The 14,151-nt window shown below is 52.0% G+C and overlaps 1 protein-coding gene and 2 non-coding genes across 3 annotated transcripts in view; all 3 read right to left on the reverse strand.

The window, feature by feature from the left end:
- The window catches only part of PLXDC1 (plexin domain containing 1), a 90,495-nt gene extending 79,726 nt beyond the window's left edge, over positions 1-10,769 (reverse strand). Inside the window, exons 1-2 of the mRNA XM_037809379.1 lie at positions 10,567-10,769; positions 2,271-2,449 (exon numbers count right to left, since the gene is read on the reverse strand). Coding sequence (XP_037665307.1) covers positions 2,271-2,449; positions 10,567-10,642 — 255 coding nt within the window. The 5' untranslated portion in view covers positions 10,643-10,769. The remainder of the gene's footprint in view (positions 1-2,270; positions 2,450-10,566) is intronic.
- Positions 10,770-12,774: 2,005 nt separating this feature from the next.
- Positions 12,775-12,846, reverse strand: TRNAC-GCA. The gene has a single exon. It is a non-coding gene; the product is annotated as a tRNA-Cys (tRNA).
- Positions 12,847-13,589: 743 nt separating this feature from the next.
- On the reverse strand, positions 13,590-13,661 carry TRNAC-GCA. The gene has a single exon. It is a non-coding gene; the product is annotated as a tRNA-Cys (tRNA).
- Between the last annotated feature and the right edge of the window lie 490 nt (positions 13,662-14,151).

Below are 14,151 nucleotides of genomic sequence, written 5' to 3' on the forward strand. Positions count from 1 at the left end.
AACATTAAGAAAATAAAGTTGGAAAAATCTCCCAGGAAATAGATCAGCAACAATAGGAAGCAAACTAACAAACACATGACAAAAAATGCGAGAGACAGACAACAGAAGAAAGAGGAAAATTTGACAGTCGATCTCAGAAATGAACATCTGACCAAGAGGAATTGTGGAAAGAAGAAAATATGATGGGGAGAAAATTATCAAAGAAATAAAACAAGAAAAGTTTCTAGAACCGACAAAAAAATGTCTCTAGATTAAGAGAGTTCTCCAAACGTCTAGCATGGTGAAAGAAAAAAGACCCAGAGCAGGGCTCATCACTGCAGTCACAGAACTCTGGGATTACAGGGAACATCCAGAAAGCTTCCAGAGATGGGGAGGAAACAGATAACATAAAAAATCAGAATAAGAAGGACATCAGACACTCAACAGTGACGGTGGGAGCCAGAAAGCAATGGCAAAACACCTTCAAACTTCTGAAGGAAAATTATCTTTAATCTAGAATTCTATATTCAGCCAAACCATCTATCAAGTGTAAGGATATAATAAAGACATTTTCAGACATGCAAGTTCTCAAAAGAATGTTTTCCTCCTCTGTAACCTTTCTCAGGAAGCAAAACAAACCAGGGGGCAAAGCAAAACAGAGAAGACCAGGGCCCAGGGGACAGGGGACCTGACACAGGAGAGAGACGAGGGGTCTCCCAGGACAGCGGCTGTGGGGAGGCCGGGGGAGCAGCTGGTCCAGCTTAGAGCAGGACTAGAGGAGAGGGGGAAATAACCAACAGGTTTGACCACACGCACTGAACTGGACATTATATTTGAGGTCAATGGATGTGTAAGAAAATTTAGCCATGGTAAGTGCAGAAAACTAAGTAAATGGGCGGAGAGATGTGGGGGGTGGGAATCCAGAAAAAACAAAAATTATACAAGAAAGTAAACAATGGTCTTACCCTGCTTGGATTAGCAGTGAACAATACTTAACATTAATCATAATGATATAAAACAGAGCATATGGATTCAACAAAAAATAATGAATGAGAGAGTAAAACAATGCTGGGTGAGTGTATAAAAACCAAATCTCCATCTACCATGACAGGCAGTGAGCAGATGATGTATAAATATGATAAATCAAGATATAGCAGTATAAGCAAATCACTGAGAAATACGGAAGGAAACACCAGGGAGCAGCCCAAAGTGATGATACCTTCTGAGGAGGGGTGGGTGGTCAGGAGGGGAGAGACTGCTATTTTTGTTTTATGCTTTAAGCTCTATTTGACCTTTTTGATTATTTATATGTATTTTTTATTTAAAAATAGTTATTAAAACATAAAATGTAAAACAAAACAAAACAAAATAAATATATACCAAAAAGCACATCCTCTTCCTTCTTTTCATTTCATAGTTTTCCTGCATCCTGAGGATCTACCTCTTTATACCCTGCCACAGACATCTGCACACACAGCTGTGAGCAAACCCACACCCACATGGTCACACACAGGCACACACTCATCACAGACACGCAGAAACAGCCCACAATGACATACACACAGGCAAATGTACATAATACAAAAAACTCTCATTGGCATGTGAAAAAACACCCTCCCTCCCTCACGATTGTAGGTTCCCCCACTTCCCGTCAGCCTCTATAAAGCCACTGGAGAGCAGAGCCAGACAGGGCAAGGATGCCACTTCCTCAGGGCTGATTCCCCCAACACACACACACACACACACACACACACACACACACACACAGGAGAATTGCCCGAGGCAGAGGAGGTTCTTTCCTTGAGCTTTAACCTAATAGCTTTCTCTTCTTGGCCCCAATCAGTGCCCTTCTACAGCCTGCACCTCTGTAGCCATTAATACTTTCAGGCCATGAAGTTTGTGGGTGGGGCAGAAATGGGGTTGGGGAGCGCCAGAACCGGCAGCTGGGGATATGACTAATAATGCCACTTTCAACTGTTTAGTTGAAGCCCTAGGAAGTGGAAGGGTACAGTGTTGGGAGCCTGGGCCCATTTCAGCTGTGCCATGAATATGCTGTGCATCCTTGAGCAAGTCACTTCACTTCTCTGAGCCAGGAGGAAGTAGGCAGCTTATGAAGCTCTGAGACGCTATGATTTTATGACCCAGTCTGGGTGCTTCCATCCGCTCTCACACTGACTGCCAGGGCCAACCCCAAATGTTGTGTGATCTGCGGGTCGGACAAGCACACATGCCCCACCTGGTGAGCCCCGCACCCCCAGCTTCCTCCCCCTCCATGTTCCTCCATCACTCACCACCACCGTGGTCCCATTGCCCAGCAGTGTGTCGATGGCCTGGCTGCCCCCGCCCAGGTCCTGGCTCAGCTGAGTCCTGTTTGGCTCCAACATCTGCCCAGGGCTCTCCCGGGCTTTCCGCCGCCAGCCCTGCGTGGTCCCCTTGACAGCCCATCCGGAGCCTCGGCCTGCATCCTGATCTGGGAGAAGGGGACAGAAAACTGAGTCCTGGCAGTCCAAGGTGAAGTCTGGGAGGGGAACCAACCCACCTGTTCTGTAGAAGCCCCAATAACATGCTGTCTTTTGGAGACATATGACTACCAGGTCAAGGGATACCCAACATGTACTGAGAACCATGTGCCCAGCTCTGTGCCAAGCACTTTGCACACTTAACCCTTTCATTCCTTACAACAGTAAGATATGGAGGCTCACGGGGGTTAAAGGTCACACAACTGCTTAGGGATGGAGATAAGTGTCAAATCCAAGTTGACCTGCCCCCAAAGGGTGATTATCCTCAACTTCAGTGCACAATGGAATCATCCGGAGAGATTTTCAGTGTCCCTGATGTCTGGTTCCCACCCCAGAAATTCTGATGTAATTGTGTGTTCTTTGGGCTGGACCTTAAGATTTGTAAAAGTGCCCCTGGGAAGAGAATTGAAACAAAATAAAGTTTCAGTGGCTGAGAGATTTCAAATGGAGTCTTGAGGTCATTTGGAAGGTAACTCTTATGCATTATATAGATATCTATTTTTAGTTTTTAGTTTATTAGAATAGTTAGAAGGAAATATTTGAAACTGTTGAACTGCAATCCAGTATCCTTGATTCTTGAAGGCAATTGTATAACTATATAGCTTATATGGTATGACCGTGTGATTGTGAAAACCTTATGGCTCACTTTCCCTTTACCCAGTGTATGGACAAATGAGTAGAAAAATGGGGATAAAAAGTAAATGAAAATATAGAGGAGGGGGGTATGGGACATTTTGGGTGGTTTTTTTTTTACTTTTATTTCTATTCTTATTTTTATTTTTTGGAGTAATGAAAATGTTTAAAAATTGATTGTGGTGAATGCACAACTATACGATGACACTGTGAACAATTGTTTTACACTTTGGATGATTGTATGGTATGTGAATATATTTCAATTCTAAAAATTAAAAAAAAAAAGTGTCCCAGGGGAGCTTTTGAGAAGCCCTGGACTTAAAGAACTCTTCAGACAAGGATGAAAACTACTGCTCTGGAGATTTCCAAACCAGTTCCTTATTACTCTGCCAGAAATGGCAAATAATCCCATCTTCCAGGATTATTCTAGGGGATTCAGGGAACTAGAACCCAGAAAGCAGAATCCTGTTGACATTTTGGGCTGGATAATTCTTGGTGGGGGCTGTCCGGTGCATTGTAACATGTCCAGCAGCAGCTCCAGCCTCTACCAACTGGCTGCCCACAGCACCCAACTTCCAGATTGTGACAACTGAAGATGTCTCCAGACATCGCCAAATGCCCTTGGGTGGGGAGGAACAAAATCGCCACTCCCCTGCCCCTCTGAGAACCACTGTTTTAGTCCTATCACAACTTTCAAGACCTTGGGCAGGTCACCTCCCCTTTAAAACAAAGAGCTTAGAAACCATCAAGAATGGTGAATAGGTTTCATCTCAAATGCCATCTCCAATCAATAAGTGACAGCCAGGAACACTTTAATTGAGAAGAATTCAGAGGCTCCTTTCACGTTTAGCAGGAAAGATTGTTATGATTGATTAGCAATGTCTGCCAGGGGCACAGGATTAGAAAGTGGTTGCATTGCACACAGACCATGGGGTGCCATTCCAAGACTTGATGTTCACTCCAGATCCCTCTGGTTGGTAACCTTTATTCTGAAGGATACAAAAATCATCCTTCTCCATTTCAGAAAGACTTCTGCCCCCAAATACATGCCTTATATAATCATTTCAATTGGTCCCAGCTACTCTGAAGGTGTTTATGGGACCCAGACCATCAGGTAGGTGGATCTGATAGTCTCACCTGTGGCCTTCATCAATTTCAGGCCCACTCCTCTGTTAAACATCCTTCTCAGCCTCTGCCCACCCCCACCCCATGCCTCAGAACCCCCAAATGTAGCTGTCTCTCTCCTAGGGCACCCACTGGTATTTTGACTACGTGCCTATGTCCTGGTAGTCTTGAGTGCCCACAGGACTCTCCCACCTCCTTCAAATGCGTATCCTCAGTACCTGGTAAACAGTCGGTGCTCAATCATTGCATGATTGAAGGCATAATATTGGGGTAACTCTATTGGGAGCCAGCAATGACAAAGGTTGAGCAAGGCTTGGCCAGGACCAAGCCTGGGGCTGGGGCCAGGACTCTCTGCTGTGGGGCCCTGGTTTGTCATTAGACATTTTATTCAATTAAGTCATTCTTGGCTGCTGGTGACTGCTGGACCCTTGCCGGCCCCCTCTCACTTCTCTGACCCTAATTGCAACCAGATGCTCCTGGTGAACATGGGGAGAGAGGCAGACCCCCTCCCCAAGATGCCCACTGGCTGCCTACAGATGGACCTGAGCCCAGTGCTGGGAAGGCAGCCTGCCCACTGCCCAGACCCAAGCCAGAGCTGTCTTGGCTCTCTTGAGTGGCGGCCATGGCTGCCTCTGGAGACAGAACTGTTTGTGCTAGTCTGCCCGGATCCCTACGTCCTCCTGCGAACAGCCCTTGGGCCTGGGCAGGAACCAGTGCAGGGAGGGAGCATGTGCAGAACAAGTGGAGGAATTCAGCCTGCCCAGAGCAGGCTATCAGGGATCTGCAGGCACCAGCAGACCTGGAACTGAGACAGGAAGGCGGTGGCATGGTGGAGGCCTAAGGCCGGGGAAAGGGCCAGGAGGGAGACCTCAGCCAGAGGGGCGTCAGGCAGGAGCCATCTGGGCTTACCTCTCAGTCCTGCCACCCTCAAGCTGTGCAACCTCGGACCCATCAGTTTACTTCTCTGAGCTCAGTTTCCTTATCTCTAAAATACGGCACAGGCAGCCACAAGCATCCGTGAAACATGAATGAGAAGGTTCTATAAATAGAAGAGGGTTCAGGGCCAGGTGCCAACAGTCCACAAAGGAGGGCAGGGCCAGGGGTAGAGGGAGAGGTGGCTGAAGAAGCCTGCCCTACCCTGGCCTGACCCTGAACCTCACCCTCCTACCCCACACCACATCTGTCTCCCCGCCCCTTCCCCTCCCAGTCGCTGGGACAGGACGTCACCCCTACAAGTTGTGAAAGGAGCCAACACAGCTGGTTGCTCACGTGTGCGTGTGTAAGGGCCCACATGCCTGCGCACACTCCCCCAAAGACTTGCCTACAGTCCTCCTCCCTGCGTGCTCACACACGAGTCATACACTTACCAACCCTTGCTCCACCCTCTGCCTTCCATGGGAGAGCGCCATCTTCCCAGCACCCATTCTGCGCCTATGCACGTGAGTGTGTGTGACGGCAAGAAGCTTCCAGAACACAGGCTGTTCATTCATTCACTCATGGCCCCAAGTCGCACACAGTCTAGTGGGATATCATAATAATAACGTTGATAACTGACTTTTAGAGAATGTTTATTCTGTGCCAGGCTCTCTTCCATGTGCTTTAGGCGCATGAACTCATTTAGTCCCTACAATAACCCCATGAGATAGCAGGGGTATTAAATCTATCTTATAAATGGGGAAACTGAAGCACAAAGAGGTTAAGTAAACTTCTTAGATCACACAAACAGCCCATGGCAGAATTTGAACTCATTGCAGGCCTGCTCCAGAATCTGCTCGTAACCACAGAAAGTGCGTTAAGGAGCAGCCGGCACCCCCAGCCTGTTTTCTCAGATGCAGGGCGAGCCCCAGGAGCAGGGCCTGGCTTGGGCTGGGTTCCCGGAGGGCCCTGAACTGGGGGCCATTGAGTCTGAACCTGGGAGCTGTCCCAAGAGACTGTGCTTTCTGGCAGGGTTTGGGGGGGGTGGTGCGGACAGCAGCAGTGTCCCCATCATGTGGCACTGCTCTGCTTCGCAGCAAGGGACAGTGGGACTGACGTCCGGGAGGCCAGGTTCTGCCAGCCCAGAGCCAAAGCCAAGCCACCCTCCTCCCACCCATCCCCCAAGCCTGCCATTCCAGCCTCCTAAATCTCTCGAGCCCCATGGCCATCACTTGGTTCAGCCACCATTGCCTCTCTTCTGGTAGCTACTTCTACTCCAAGCTTCCATCCTTTGTGCCCTGGATCCAGTCTTCCACACTGCAGCCAGAGAAACTAGTCTAGAAGACAAAGTTGGTTCCATCTCTCTCAGACTTCCCACTCACCAGGGCCCTCCAGCTGAAGCCCCAGCTCCTTCACCCAGCATTGGAGCCCTTGGCGATGGGATCCCTGCCCCCTCCTCCAGCCTCCTCTCTCCCTAAAGCCCTCTCCATGACCCAGCCCGACTCTCTCTGGCTATGGGGCTTTCACATCGGCAGTTTTCTCAGCCAGGACTACTCTGCTCCAGAAATCTTCTTCCCGATGAGTTCTTGCTCATCCTTCAAGTTCACAAGATGTCACTTCTTCCCAGAGCCTCCCCAACACCTCTCCCTGCCTTGCCCCTGATGCTAGATGTCCCTGCTGTGTGCAGTCCCACCCAGAGTTCTATCCCAGTTCTGATCCCAGCATGTCATCACTGCCTGAGCACCCACAGGCTCTAGGAGAGCAGCACTCCCAGTGCCTGGCCCAGAGCATGTGCTCAGGAAGCACACAGCAGCAACTGAATGAAGGAGAGAGTGAAGGAACGCATCCTCAGATCCCTGAGCACCTGCGATACACAGGTCTGAGGAGCCCCATCCCTTGGGGCACAGCCCCACTGTCATATCAAGGCAAGAAGAAAGCACAGGCTCAGAATCAGCCAAGCTCAGAATCGAACTTTGAATCTACCACTTACTGATGATGTGACATTGGGTAGATTGTATAATCTCCCTAAACCTTATCTGTAAAATGGGAATGATAAAACCTATGCTTGGTGGGTGGTTTTGAGCTTTAACAAAATAATGTACATAAAGCACCCAGGAAAGTCTTCCTACCTTCCCTGGATTTCATGTAAAGACCAACTTTCAGAGGGGCCCAGGGAAGGTTCTAGACTCTGAGCTGAAATCCTGCCTCCCAGTTACAAATACCTCAGCTGTACCCTGTCCCCTTCCACTGGCAGGCAGGGACCCAACTGAGGACCTCTCCCCAGGGGGACATGAGACATGAGAGAGCTCAGGAGAAGACCTCGGCTCTCTGTGTGTTGCCCTTTAAGAGAGTCAATCCACATTTACTGGAACTCTGCTGTGTGTCAGGCCCTGTGCCAGGGGCTGGGATACAGCAGCGAACAAGGCAAACATAGTCCCTGTGCCCATGAAGAGTCTAGTTAGGAAAGACGCATTACTGACTGCATATAACATGGAAATAAGACAATGTGAGAGTGATAAGTGCTATGGAGAAAAGAAAAAGACAAAAGGGTTGGTGGTTGTTGCTACTCTAGACAGAGCTATCATGGTGGTCCTCTCAGAGGAGGTGACCCTTGTGCTGAGACCCACGTGAAGAGAAATTATCTGAAGATCTGAGGGGAGGGCAGCCTGGTGCATGTTGAGGGATGGAGAGGCCGGGCGGGTGGAGTATATTGAATGAGTTGCGGGGAGAAGGGACGGGCTGGTAGCCACTGTAAGAAGTTTAGATTTTAGTCTCAGATCCTTGGGAAGTCCCTGGTGGCAAAGAGGAGGCTAAAAGCAGAATCATGGCTGGAAAAGCCCTAGAGACAATCTGATCCAGCCCCCCACGCCCCCATTTTACAGAAGGAGAAACCAAGGCAGAGAAAGGAAGAAGTTACCAGGATCACCAGGGGTTGGTGCACCTCCCTCCAGATGCCTCTTCCTTCTATGTCCATTTCGGGTACCACCTGGGCGAGACCCACAGCGCTCCTGGCCCCCTCTATGCACTCTAAGGCTTCCTTCCCGCCTGTCTGTCTGCCTGTCTGTCAGCCCCTCCTGGTCTGCCCTGCCGCCTGACTCTATCTCTAAGTCACTCATCTTCTTTCTCCTGCACCTGTTCTAATGATGGATGAAGTTTCAAGCCTCCACCCAACAAGCCCATCCAGCAAGGGGGCGGGGAGATTCAACTTCCTCCTGAGCCTGACCCGACCCCCCCCGCCACCACCAGCCCAGAGGATGCACAGCCTTGAGGCAGGATGTCAGCACCTCTTCAGGTCCCATTCCCGGCTGTCTTTCACTGGTCGCAGGGGCTCCACTATCAGTCGAGCCAGCCTGTCCTTCCTTGGTGTCCCTCTCCCAAAAAGGTCCACCCCATGTCTGTCTGCAGCAGACACCCCTGCCTCCATACAGGCCCTCTCTCAAACACAACCTGGCCTCACGAAAAGAGCACTGGTCTGGGAGTCCAGAAATCTGGAGTCTTGCCTTAGCTCAGCCACAGACCCTCCTTGGGACCTCAGTTTCTTCATCAGCAAAATGAGGTCTTGAACTGAGAGCTGTGTAAAGCACATTCTGAGATTGAGTCCTTTCTGTTTATAAACAGGGTCCACTCCCCCACCCTAAGAAGGAGGTTATGGAGCCCTTCTGGCTTCCTACAGCTTCCTTAGGTCTGACCTCAATCTTTACCGCTGCAAAGAAAGTCCACTTCTCCCAGATCAATCTCTGTCAAAGCCAAGAAGACAGGGTCTCCTTTGTTTAGAAACGCAATTCAAATCACCACCTGTCCCCCTCCTCCTTGCCTCCCTTTACTAGCCCCACTGGACCCTGAAGGGGTCAGCCAGATCCAGCCACCATCCCTCAGCCCATCCTGTTACACTCCAATTCCCCTCTCCCGACCCCCTCCATGCTTCATCCAACCCAGTCAGGGGTTCATCAACCCAGTCTCACTCTGTATTCAGGTCGGGGCTGCAAAGGAGCTCAGAAATTAACATGTCCAACTCCTTCCTGTTTATGTTGATTTTTAAAAAATTATCAGTTACCTATAAATATTGTGGAAAATCTGAAAAATAAAGACAATCATAAAAGAGAAAAAATACCCCCCACAATCCCACCAAGAGTCAGAGATTTTGGCAACAGCCTCATTTTATAAGGGAGAAAATGGGCCCAGAGAGGGAAGGTAATTTGCCCAAGGTCACACAGCAAGTGAGGTGGTGGGACTAGAACGGGAATCTCAGGTGGTTCTGAACCACCAATGGTCTCTCCACATCAGCTGCCTCTGCACTCTGGCCACACCCCCACCATCAGTGCCTCTCTCCATCCCCCTACCCCATGCTCCTTCTCAATACCCTGGAGGCTGGGATCCACGCCTGCCCAGGACCACTAAAGACAAGAATGCTGTCACTGATGCTGAGCCTAATGCCAGCACACCCCTGAGTCACAACAACCCAACCACAGCTTCCCTCCTTGCCATCCCCTTCCCTCATGCTGCCCCAGGGCACCTATGCCTGTGAGGCATAGACCCTTACCTGCCCAATTCTATCAAGAGACTTGGCTGCAAATACCCACCTCTCTATCCCAGAGAAAGTCTAGGTACATAAGGAGAGAGAGGAGCAGAACACAAAATTATGTGTTGAAAAATGGTCTTCCTTTTATAGCATGAGGGATTCAAGGCAGATCTCAGAAAGGACTTCCAAGTAGGAGAGGGGACTTTGGAAAACTGGTATGGGGGAAGGGGAGTGTGCAGGATGGGAATCCCCCAACCCTCAACCTAAGGCAAAAGGACATGAGGGCTTGGACATCAGGAGTGACAGGAGGACTGAGAAGGAGCAAGTCATTTCTTCCTTGGGGCAGGAGCCTCTCTTCTGATACCCAAAAAGGAGAGGAAGGCAAGTTAGGCCACTACCGCCTTGCCAGGCAGAAATGCAGGGTCTCCACCTTCACCCCTGCTTGCTCCCACCCAGCCCCCAAATTCCACTCAGACTGGGCCTGGGTCAAGTTAGGGATGGGGGCAGGGAAGAGAAAAGGGATTCATAGCTGGGCTCATAGCTGGGGCAGGAGCTTCAGGCGGGCTCCCCATCTCCTCATCAGAACCCAGCCTCACCAGGGGTGGCCAGGGATCCCCATGACTCTCACTGCCTCCCCTCCTGGTGTCCCTCCAGTCTCCTTCCAGGAGCGCAGGGGAAGTCGGGGTATCCGTGCACCCTCACACTGTGTGTCTGGGGAAGTGGGGTCCCTGTCCACCTGCCTACCGCCCACAGAGCTCCTGGCCTTGGCAAACAGCGACTCCCCCGACCCGGCCGTCGCCACCCCTGGGCACATGCCCGCGCCCTCACCTGCCCGCCCGCGGCCCGCCCACCCGGGCCAGGTCCCGCCAGTCCTACCTGCTGCGGGCCGGGGGCTCAGCGCCCGGGCAGCCTCCCTGAGCACCAGCACCAGGAGCCAGAGCTCGCCCCGCATGGTGGGTGCCGGGACTGGCCGACCCGGCCTGGCAAGGGAGGGGGCCGGGTGCGGGAGGCGGCGCGGTCTCCGGGGCTGCCGGGCGGCGGCGGAGCGCGGGGCCGGGACGAGCGGGCGGGAGCGGCCGGAGCGCGAGTCGGCGAGGAGCTGGCGGAGCTGCGGCGGCGGCCCCGGGGCGCGGCAGGGGCGGGGCGGGGTGCGGCGCCTCGGGAGCCCTCCCCAGGCCCTTCCCCAGCCCTCCTGACCTGCCCCGAGGGCTCCCGCAGTCGCTCCCAAGGCTGGCGGAAAACGGGGGTGCGGGTAAGGAGGGGGTGAGGCGGCTGGGGGCTCTCGGAGGGAAGGACCCTTGGGGACCACCCGCCGTCCCCCCACCCGGCACCTTAGCTCCTGCCTGCCTTCCCCTTCTCCGCACCCCCGAGGAAAGCCGCGGAGGGCAGGCCTCAGAGGTCCGACCCCAGGAAGGGACTGGCGACCCCCCTTGGCCTCTGGGCTCGGGGCCCCCTCCCCAGCTCTTCCAGGCTTCCCGACCTTCGGGGCTGTTCCTCAGAGTTCTGTGGGTTTCCGGTTCTTTGTCGCCCCCCGGAACCTCCCTTTGCTGCGGGGAGTCCCACCTTCTCTCCCCAGCAGAGGCCTGAAGCCCACCCCGTCCCATGGCTACTCTCCACTTCATCTCCCGCCACCACCATCACCACCAGTTTCCAGCATGGTTTTCCTCTGTGTCCCCCAGCCATGGCAGAGTTACGGGGAGAGGGGACCTGTTTTACCCCTACCCTGAAATAACCTGGAAGAGCGGTCAGGATAACTGAGGTCCGTCCCCACCTCCACCCCCCACCCCCACTCTCTGTCTCGGTCAGTCTTCAAAGCCAGCCCCAGAGCAGGGGACGCCTCACCCCATTTACACCACAGGCCCTGGGAATAGTCTTTTTTTTTTTTCTCCTTCCAGGGCAGAATAAAAATACCTGCCATTTAGGAGATTTAACAAACGGCGGGGAATCAGGTCAGGACAAGGAGGTGCCTCTTCCCTCCCCTGACCCACTTCCTGTGACGGGGAAGAAGCTGGGGAGCTGGAGGGTGTGAGAGTGAGGGGCGAGGGGCTGGGGCCTAGGGACGGGAAAAGCGGGGGTTGGAAGTGTGTGGAAGCTGAGCGCCACTGGAAGAATTCCCCAGGAGGAGGGTTATGGGTGGGAACAAAAAAGGGTACAGTGTGAGTTGGAAAGGAGGAGTGGGGGTCCCTGGCACTGTGGCCAAAGAGGGGACTTGGGAAGGAAGTAATAACTAAAGACTAATCTCTCGGAATCCCAGTTCTGGCTTCTTCAGGACCTAAAGTCCCACAGACGACCTCCTCCAGCCCTAAACCCTCTGTCATCTCATTCTGGGACAAGGCTAGGCCTGCCTGTAAATTCTTCTTGATGTCTAATTTAAATCCCAATTTGACTGACTCTCAAATAGATCACCGGAGGCTGCAGCTTCAGCCACGGCTTCTTGCTGCCTCCTAGTGGCCACATAGAGAGCCACAATACTAGAGTTTCGAGGTTTCCCTCACTTTTTAGGAGCTGTCCAAGGCTCTGTTGCCGACCGCCGGCTCCGGCTAGGCGGGTCCATATTCCCTCGCCCCTACCTTCCCTGAGGTCGGAGTGGAAGGTCCCCGGACGGATTTCCAACTCCGGTCGGGATCTTCTTGACACATACACGCGTCTGGGGTGCCCCGAGATCTACCTTGAGCTCAGGCTGGGACCACAGCTTAGAAGCATTAGAAGCAAACGACGTTAATTTTTTTTTTTAAATCGGAGCCTTTAGAACTTGAACATACATTACAATCAGCTGTAAGGGCTATTAAAACACAGATTTCTGGGTCCCACTCTCAATATTCTAATTCAGTAGTTCTGGAATGAGGCTCAAGATTCCGCATTTCTCATAACGTTCCCAAGTAATGCTGATGCTGCTGGTCCGGAAACCATATTTTGAGAACAACTGCTCTGGAATCTAGTTTCTTGCACTCCCTAACACCCCATCCTCGTCCGAAAGACAGACGGTGAAGGAAATGTCAACATGAAATGGCGGAAGAATATAAAACTCATTTAAGAAAAATAACAAGGAATATTAATAATGGGCCTCGAAAAACGAGACAAGGAAGGGGGCACCCGGATTTGAACCGGGGACCTCTTGATCTGCAGTCAAATGCTCTACCACTGAGCTATACCCCCTCTGCCGACAAGCCCTTGCGAAGGCTTCTTACTTTTATTACTGCGCAGGCGCCGTGGTGCGTTTATGACAGAAGTGGAAGTGGAATAGGACATTTAAAAGAAGTAAAAAGTGTAACAGGAGATTACTCACTTGACGCAAGGTTTGCTTCCGAAAACTCTGACCTAAAAATTCCTACTGATGGTGTAAGGAAAACGAGACTTAGAGAAGTGAAAGGGACAGTCCCTCAAGATCTTCGAGATCCCTCACTTCAGATCCCGTTCCTCTGGGCCAGGTATCCCCTCTTCCGCCCTGCTGGAGCCCCCTTGCTGCTTCTCGGCGCCTTTCTCTCTCCTCGACACACTCACGCGAGTTTTTTCGGGCCTTCCTTCCCCAGCCCAAGTACGGCCCTTGAAAACTCAGCCTCCCTCCCAGAGGAAGAACCTTCTGGGTCGCAGGCCTAGGGGTGTACAGCCCTCGCCGGCACCCTACCCTCAGACAGACAGACAGACAGACAGACACACACACACACACACACACACACACACACACACAGGAAAAGCGCGTAGAGTGCACACACACACACACACACACACACACACAGGAAAAGCGCGTAGAGTGCAGGCCGGGGACTGCATCCTCTCCTGCCTGCAAAATACAACAGCAGTGCCTGCGCCGGGGGTCCATTCCCACCTTCCGGGAAGGGAGATCCGAGATCTTAAGGGGCTGGAGAGGAACAACAAAACGGGAAAACCCAGCGACAAAGAGGGGGCACCCGGATTTGAACCGGGGACCTCTTGATCTGCAGTCAAATGCTCTACCACTGAGCTATACCCCCGACGCCGCAACTGTGCTTTTTTACAAAGGATTACCTTTGAATAAGGACGTAGTATTAACCTTTTTTTCTATCGTTTTTATCCGAGAGGTGTGTCAAGATTACCGAGTGGGAAGAACACAGAACCAGGGCGCAGACGACTAGAATTCCTGAGTTCTTCCTCCGTAATCACACCTCAGGAAAACCAGAGCGTTTAGTAACCCTGAACCCTCTATATCGGTGCCTGGATTCTTCCTCGGATGTCCAATGCCTGGCTAAGGAAGGGGAGGGACCCTCTGTCCCCAGAAACATCCCAGGTCTTCTGGGAAAACATCATCACTCCCTCGAATAAAGATGGGCCTCGCGGGTCTCCCTCTGCCTCCAGCTCTACCTAGACAGTTCTCCTGGGCTTTTCCAACCCCCAGGGCCCCTAACTTCCTCTTCTCCCAAGTCAATATCAAGCCACTCCTTGCCCGAGGCCCAAGCAGAGCAGAAAGCTCCCAGTCCTGGCACA

This window comes from Choloepus didactylus, chromosome 18, assembly GCF_015220235.1.
Source record: "Choloepus didactylus isolate mChoDid1 chromosome 18, mChoDid1.pri, whole genome shotgun sequence".
Taxonomy (NCBI): Eukaryota; Metazoa; Chordata; class Mammalia; order Pilosa; family Megalonychidae; genus Choloepus; species Choloepus didactylus.